General features: G+C 36.8%; 1 protein-coding gene across 1 annotated transcript; it reads right to left on the bottom strand.

The window, feature by feature from the left end:
- Positions 1 to 4,025: 4,025 nt before the first annotated feature.
- Positions 4,026 to 8,475, bottom strand: LOC115896050 (angiopoietin-related protein 5-like; the record flags this gene model as incomplete). Its single annotated transcript, XM_030926518.1, has 3 exons — positions 4,026 to 4,151; positions 6,205 to 6,305; positions 8,382 to 8,475. Coding segments are annotated over 3 exons (321 nt in total), but the record flags the coding sequence as incomplete, so codon positions are not given.
- Between the last annotated feature and the right edge of the window lie 543 nt (positions 8,476 to 9,018).

Below are 9,018 nucleotides of genomic sequence, written 5' to 3'. Positions count from 1 at the left end.
ATGTGCAGTTTTGTTACACAGATATACATGTGCTATGGTGATTTGCTGCACCCCTGAACTCATTATCTACATTAGGTATTTCTCATAATGCTATCTCTCCTCTAGCCCCCACCCCCCAACAGGCCCCGGTGTGTGATGTTCCCCTCCCTGTGTCCACGTGTTCTCATTGTTCAACTCCCACTTATAAGTGAGAACATGTGGTGTTTGGTTTTCTGTTCCTGTGTTAGTTTGCTGAGAATGATGGTTTCCAGCTTCATCCATGTCCCTGCAAAGGACATGAATTCATTCTTTTTATGGCTGCATAGTATTCCATGGTGTATATGTGCCACATTTTCCTTATCCATTTTATCATTGGAGGGCATTTGGGTTGGTGCCAAGCCTTTGCTGTTGTGAATAGTGCTGCAATACACATACGTGCGCATGTGTCTTTATAGTAGATTTATAATTCTTTGGGTATATACCCGGTAATGGGATTGCTAGGTCAAATGGTATTTCTAGTTCTAGATCCTTGAGGAATCCCCACACTGTCTTCAACAATGGTTGAACTAATTTACACTCCCATCAACAGTGTAAAAGTGTTCCTATTTCTCCACATCCTCTCCAGCATCTGTTGTTTCCTGACTTTTTACTTATCACCATTCTAACTGGCATGAGATGGTATCTGATTGTGGTTTTGATTTGCATTTCTCTAATGACCAGTGATGATGAGCTTTTTTTCGTATGTGGTTGGCCGTTTAAATGTTGTCTTTTGAAAAGTGTCTGTTAATATCCTTTGCCCACTTTTTGATGGGGTTGTTTGTTTTTTCCTTGTAAATTTTTTAAAGTTATTGTAGATTCTAGATATTAGCCCTTTGCCAGAAACTTAGATTGCAAAAATTTTCTCCAATTCTGTAGGTTGCCTATTCACTTTGATGATAATTTCTTTTGCTGTCCAGGAGCTCTTTAGTTTAATTAGATCCCATTTGTCAATTTTGGCTTTTGTTGAAATTGCTTTTGGTGTTTCAGTCATGAAGTCTTTGCCCATGCCTATGTCCTGAATGGTATTGCCTTGGTTTTCTTCTAGGGTTTTTATGATTTTAGGTCTTACATTTAAATCTTTAATCCATCTTGAATTAATTGTTGCATAAGGTAAAAGGAAGGGGTCCAGTTTCAGTTTTCTGCATACGGCTAGCCAGTTTTCCCAGTACCATTTATTAAATAGGGAATCCTTTCCCCATTGCTTGTTTTTGTAAGTTTTGTCAAAGATCAGATGGTTGTAGATTTCTGGTGTTATTTCTGAGGCCTCTGTTCTATTCCATTGGTCTATATATCTGTTTTGGTTCCAGTACCAAGCTGCTTTGGTTACTGTAGCCTTGTAGTATAGTTTGAAGTCAGGTAGCATGATGTCTCCAGCTTTGTTCTTTTTGCTTAGGATTGTCTTGGTTATACAGGCTCCTTTTTGGTTCCATATGAAATTTAAAGTCGTTTTTTCTAACTATGTGAAGAAAGTCAGTGGTAACTTGATGGGAATAGCATCGAATCTATAAATCACTTTGGGCAGGCCAGGTACAGTGGCTCACGTCTGTAATCCCAGCACTTTGGGAAGCTGAGGTGGGTGGATCACCTGAGGTCAGAAGTTCAAGACCACCCTGATCAACATGGTGAAATCCCGTCTCTATTAAATATACAAAAATTAGCCAGGTGTGGTGGCAGGCACCTGTAATCCCAGCTACTCGGGAGGCTGAGGCAGGAGAATCTCTTGAATCCGGGAGGCAGAGGTTGCAGTGAGCTGAGATCACACCATTGCGCTCCATCCTGGACAACAAGAGTGAAACTTCGTCTCAAAAAAAAATTACTTTGGGCAGTATGGCCATTTTCATGATATTTATTCTTCCTATCCATGAGCATGGCATGTTTTTCCATTTGTTTGTGTCCTCTCTTATTTCCTCGAGCAGTGGTTTGTAGTTCTTGAAGAGGTCCTTCACATCCCTTGTAAGTTGGATTCCTAGATATTGTATTCTCTTTGTAGCAATTGTGAATGGGAGTTCACTTATGATTTGGCTCTCTGTTTGTCTATTATTGGTGTATAGGAATGCTTGTGATTTTTGCAGATTGATGTTGTATCCTGAGACTTTGCTGAAGTTACTTATCAGTTTAAGGAGCTTTGGGACTGAGACGATGGGGTTTTCAAAATATACAATCATGTCATCTGCAAACAGAGACAATTTGACTTCCTCTTTTCCTAATTGAATATCCTTTATTTCTTTCTCCTGCCTGATTGCCCTGGCCAGAACTTCCAATATTATGTTGAATAGGAGTGGTGAGAGGGCATCCTTGTCTTATGCTGGTTTTCAAAGGGAATGCTTCCAGCTTTTGCCCATTCAATATGATACTGGCTATGGGTTTGTCACAAATAGCTCTTATTCTGAGACACATTCTATCAATACCTATTTTATTGAGAGTTTTTAAAATGAAGGGGTGTTGAATTTTATCAAAGGGCTTTTCTGCATTTATTGAGATAATCATGTGGTTTTTGTCATTGATTCTGTTTATATGGTGGATTGTGTTTATTGATTTGCATGTGTTGAACCAGCCTTGCATCCCAGGGATGAAGCCCACTTGATCATGGTGGATAAGCTTTTTCATGTGCTGCTGGATTCAGTTTGCCAGTATTTTATTTAGGATTTTTGCATCGATGTTCATCAGGGATATTGGCCTGAAATTTTCTTTTTTTGTTGTGTCTCTGCCAGGTTTTGGTATCAGGATGATGCTGACCTCATAAAAACAGTTAGGGAGGATTCCCTCTTTTACTATTGCTTGGAATAGTTTCAGAAAGAATGGCACCAGCTCTTATTTGTACCTCTGATAAAATTTGGCTGTGAATCCGTCTTTTGTATTTTATAGAGACATGGTTTTAACATGTTGGCCAGCCTGGTTTCGAACTCCTGGCCTCAAGCAATTCACCTGTCTCGGCCTCCCAAAGTGCTGGGGCTACAGGCATGAGCCACCAGGCCCAGCCCCAAATTTGTTTTCAAAATACACCAGTACAAAGCAGTCTCAGTTTGCACATGCACTATACCTGCCTGAAGACCTGGTCAGTCAAAACTCATATTCTTTCCCCATAGAAATAAACTTGAAGTAAGGAAGATGGCAATTCAAAGCCTGTATATGGATCTATAACTACCTAATTCAAGAAGAAGTATCAATGGAAAAATCAGAAGTAATGCTGAGAAAATGCAAGTATATTCACTATACTCCATAGCCTGGCAGTTACCTGGGTATAAGCCAAATGGCTTCTAAAATCACTGGCATTCAGTAGCATTTTTAGCACTAGGACTAACACCATTACTTACCAAATCCTTGGATGACATTATTATGAGAGATTAAAGATTTAAAATTATAAAAACAGTAACTGTTAAAATAGCATAAAAATTAGCAAACTCACTGGCAGAAGTTCCAACTAATGTAAAATTCTGCAAAGTTCAGAAATATTGGTGTTTCTGTTTATCAGCAAAAGTGATGCTGCCATGTGGCGATAATGTAAACAGATTTTTACATTCACCTGGGGTTATAATTTTCAAATTTTGAACATAAAGATGTTTACTGACATTTTAATAATATGATCAGTTTAAATAATTTGAATTTGCACAGACACCTCAATTCGCCATTTTACTGGCTTGTATCGATACTACACACATCTCAAGAATTTTAAGATCTAGGACAATGCTGCCATTCAGTTTTTCATTCTGCAAACAGTTGGTGAGCACCTGCCAGAATTCTGCTGGGTACACAGTAGATACTTAATACATATCCAATCTAGAATTTTCACTCAAATCACATTTCACCAGATATCTACAAATAAAAATTTCCAGCTCTCACCTGAAGATCTACTTATTTTAAATAATCTGGCATATGAAAAGAGGGTGATTTAAGTCGTATTTTGATATTTGCAAGCATTTGCTATTTTTACTGAAGATCTGACCAACAGAGATTCTATAGATATAATACCAAAAAGAGTAAAAAATGTAGAGTAGAAATACAAAAAATTAACCTAAAAGGTCTCCAAATCCATCCAGATAATCACACCACAACCTTTGGAAATCAATTATCCCATCAATCCTTTTCTGTATCACAGTCCATCCACCTCCTCTGTAATCCATGTCACACATTACCTAAAACAAGCACAGGGAAGCACAAAATAATACACTATTATTTTCATTATTTGATAATATAACACTCATGCTTCATCCTTAGGCTTAGAAAAAGAGACGATACTGCCACTGAGTTTTCAATGCAATCATACGCCATTAATTCATTCAGATTTTTTTATATCTCTAGAAATAATGCTGTTTATTACAAACCTGTAATTAACCTAAATAATGCTGTTTATTATAAAACAAATTTGTAATTAACTTAATCACAGTCCCTATAACAATCATTTTTAAAAATACGTATTTGCAGCATTTTTTTCTTTCTTCCTTTTTTTTTTTTTTTTTTTTTTTATACGGAGTCTCCCTCTGTCACCCAGGCTGGAGAGGAGTGGCGCGATCCGGCTTACTGCAAGCTCCGCCTCCCGGGTTCACGCAATTCTCCTGCCTCAGCCTCCTAAGTAGCTGGGACTACAGGCGCCCGCCAGCACGCCGGGCTAATTTTTTGTATTTTTAGTAGAAACGGGGCTTCAACTGTGTTAGCTGGGGATGGTCTCGATTCTTCCTGACCACCTCGTGATCCGCCGGCCTCGGCCTCCCAGAGTGCTGAGATTACAGGCGTGAGCCACCGCGTCTGGCCGTATTTGCAGCAGCATTTTAAGGTTATGCTGTTATTACTCAACTTTACAAATATTCTTCAGTTTGTATAACAATATTGCTCTGATGTGGCAGAGCAATGTATTTCTCTATAAACTTTTGAATTAAAACACTGGTGTGTGTGTGTGGTGTGTGTGTGTGTGTGTGTGTGTGTGTGTGTGTGTGAAATGTGTTCACGTGCTTGTCTTTGCTCTTTTCTCCCACAAGCCTGGAAGGCCTGTGTTCAGACTGGCATTTTCAGAGAAAGGCATGATGTGTGCCCACTCAGCAGGTGCTCATAGACACATCTGTTGATGCTGTGTAAAAGCTCCTAAAAGGACCTCTGTAGGGGACGCATAGAAGCAATATAGGGAAGAAATCAGAGCGAAATTCTCCCTCAGAAACTTCCCGCATAGAGACAGAGAAAAGGCAGTGTGGAGGAAGTTAAGGAACCAGCACTTTCCCACAAAAGAGGTGATTATGCATCCCACTCTTCACAAAATTAGAAGCCTTCCTTTTCCACGTCTGTTCAGATCTAGTTTTGAATCTGTAGGTGAAGTAACTTAGGTAATTTTAAAATTATTTCCTACCTAATTTCCAATTTTTTGACATCTTGTCAATAGATTTCAAATAAAATAATGGTAGTAACTCTAAGAAGAGAAACTAGTAGTACCTACTTAGAAAAAAAGTGACTTTATTATCCAATAAAGGTTATCAATAAGGTATAAGTATCATAAACTGTCTTCTGCACAAAGAAGTGCCCAGGAAAAATATATATAATATATATAATTGTATGTGTGTGCGTGTGTGTGTGTATAATATATATTCCATCAATATGCATAGTCTCTGGTAGAAATTTCTACTAGATATCCTTGCAGAGAACTACTAAGAATAGACATAAGAGTAATTTATCAATTTCAGAATGAATCAGCTTTTCAATCTGCCTTGCACTCCACTGAAAGGTTTTTTAATTATTAATTTCTCATACAATCATATAAAATCATCTATCATCAAAAGAAATTATAAGCATATACAGGAAGAGAAGTCAAAAGTATTTTTAGTAAACTCCAAGGCAAAGCACACCATTATTTTCCAATATACACAGGCTAATTCAAGCAAGCAAGTATTATATTGCATAGTTCTGCCTGCTATAGTTCTGCCTATTATGAGGATAATATAAGCTTTTGCATCAAATGGATTTACTTTAAAGAGTATAACCATGGAAACTCAAATAGAAAAGTGAAAGACAGACTCTAGCTCTTTTATTAATTCATGTTTTGGGCATTAGAATTCTAAAAAACCAAAATTTTGAAACTAGAACTTTACCTAATTTATTTAAATTTTTTCAAGGAAAAATTAAATATTAAAACAATTTAAATTTTAACATAAATTAAATTGGTTGGATGTTTATCTTAGCCCACGTAATATGGGAAAACTTTACCTCAAATGGGTAGCTAGATCCTTCTGGGTGAATTATGTATAAACCGCTCGGTGTTTTGGTGACAGAACCAATGGTATCCTTAATATCAGTGCAATCTAAACCTAGAAAAGCAAAATTATTTAATTGGGATATTTTCAAGTGTACATTTAAGGCAATCATTTTACTGTAGAGAGTTGATAGTGCTATTATTATCATAATTTTCATTAATAATATTATTTTAACTCCCGCAAAATGAAAAACGGTCACAATTTTAGAAATAAGAAGAAAATATAAGGGATTAAAGAATTTATGCTGCAAGAAGCCTTCACTTATAATATCACTGTTAGTGATTAGTTTCCTATACTGTTTAAAAGTTTCATTTGGGATCAACACTTATTAAACATATTTTATAATTACACATTCTCTTTCCCAATAAATAATGCCCTTTCAGAAATTTAAGTTTATCTTAGAGGACGTAATGTTTAAAGGAAGTCTACATGAACAGGGAGGAGAAAACTGAAAGGAATAAGCAAATTAACCACTATAGACACATCTTTCAGTATTCTATTCCCACCTTCAGAGACTGATGTGTTTGGGACCACTAATACCAACAGCCAAAGGAAGAAAGGGGAAAACACTTTCTTAACCAAGAAATTATGCCTGACGTTAGAGCCTACTCTGTTTACAACAGTTAGAATTATAGCCCCCCATAATCACCTTGTCCAGAGCACTCATCTCTAAGGGATTGTAAACATGTGTATGTAGATATGGATATTACATTTTCTGGAAGATACTCTACTCTGTAGCATCTTTTATAAACTAAACAAATTCAACCCTTAGAGTGTCCATTATCCAAATGCCCGTCTTAACATCCTAGTTCTACCCCTATCACTTTACTTCATTGTGTTATCCTAACCATTTACGTAGTAAGGTATTACATAAAGCCCTTACCATAGTGCCCAGCACATCCAAATAATGAAGAAAATGCCATCTACAAAAACGTTAGCTATAAAAAGTCATTTGCTTTCCCCTTCGTCTCTAGGAGACATAGATTTGTTGTTGCCTGTGTCCTTAATTGTTAAGAGATATTCTTATAATGACTCTGTGCTCAGAGACATGATAGAAGTTCACGCTGAAGGACTGATCTGGGTTGGAGTATCTGTTTATCATTACCTTTCAAATTAATGTGAACAGATTATTTCGATTTTTCTGGGCTGGATATTTCTTATCTGATGATGATGATCATAGCAAGCCCTTATATTGCTCTCCCTATGATTCCGGCAATTTTTTTTCCTTGTGATAAACATTTGATTCGGGCAATATTTTAAGAGACTTTCCTGTATTTATTCATTTAATCCTCACATCAACTGTAAGAGGTAGGTACTATCAGTTTACTGACAAGAAAACATATCAAGAGAGCAGCAGGTCAGAAATTTGAAACCAAGGATTCTGACATCAGAGTCCATGCTCCTGACTACCACACCATACGTGCTTTGGGGCAGTTATGAGATATAATAAAATAATTTTAATAACAAAATAACGTGAGAAAGTGCCTCTCTTCCTACCTACCACATAGAAGATTTTCAGGCACTGTTTATTCTCTTCTTTTTCGAAGAAGAACATAAAGATCATGTTCTAGGCACTCAATAATATTTATTTGTTTAAACATTTGGAGATAAATTAATATTTATAAGATTTGTAGGGTATTTTTCTTAGAAGTCCAAGCCTTTAGGAATTAATATGCTGTATTTTACTAGCTTTCAGTTTATTCTTGTCTTACATTTCTTTTTCCTTTCAAATTTTATGCCCCAATTTTAAACATTTCAAACATGTCAGAAACATTTTTTACAGGTGGGAGGAACTTTGAAACTTTCTTTTCTTCTATCTGAAGATGAATTATTAATAAGATATAAACCAGGAGCCCAGAACAATGCTACAGAAAACAATGTTATTTTCAACAGCTTCAGGATACCTTTATACAGCCATGGCTTTCACATGGTTGAAAAAGTATCCCATTTTAAGAAAGTACCACATTGTCTGTGGTGAAATTTGCTTAATGGCAGGTATTAGCACTCCAGTCTGTTAGAGAACAGTGAGCTGTAGTTTTTAAACAAAACTTTCAAATGGATTGACCTGTCCAGGAAAATTTTAAGCAATAAAAGACAAACATGTAAAGGCTGAAATACCAAAGTTCTCACCATGTGACTGAACTGGTCTGTGAGGAAAAGGATCCAGTTGTTTTCTAAAAACTTCTGTAGTCAAAAGGAGAACTCTATTCATGAGCTCGTTAACCTAAACACATGCATACACATTTAAGTAAATTTATATTGAAGAAATTGCCATCTTTAAGCCTCTCATAAACCCAGCTCTGAAATACATAACGGGGTCCATTTCTCTAGATTGAGTTCCTACTGCTTTAACAAAGAATAAAGACCAAGCTAAATTGAATTTCGTAGTATCTACCTCCTTAACATCGATTTTCTGCCCCTATTTCTGCATTTGGCTGCTCTTGCACATCTGTCTTTCATACCTTGTCCAAACCATTGCTGTAGTTTCATACCTCCTCCCTTGGCTCTTCCTCAAGTCATTGGCCACACAAGTTGATCAGATTGTGGCATTTCCTTGCTTAAACACTACAGTGGCTCGTTGGTGTGGTAAAATTTCGTTCTTGCCTATTCCTATAGTCAGTTTTCCTTAAACTCAGCCTCACCAGCCACTCCACCCTGCATCAACTCCAAGAAGTTTCCCCAGAATGGAATGTCTCCTTCGCCTTACCCAACCTGTATGATTTTTAAAACATTTCTTCATCCTTATGACTGTTCACAGACTTTCTCC

Source organism: Rhinopithecus roxellana, unplaced genomic scaffold (genome assembly GCF_007565055.1).
Source record: "Rhinopithecus roxellana isolate Shanxi Qingling unplaced genomic scaffold, ASM756505v1 contig4619, whole genome shotgun sequence".
Taxonomy (NCBI): domain Eukaryota; kingdom Metazoa; phylum Chordata; class Mammalia; order Primates; family Cercopithecidae; genus Rhinopithecus; species Rhinopithecus roxellana.
This window is presented reverse-complemented; position numbering and strand designations above follow the sequence as displayed.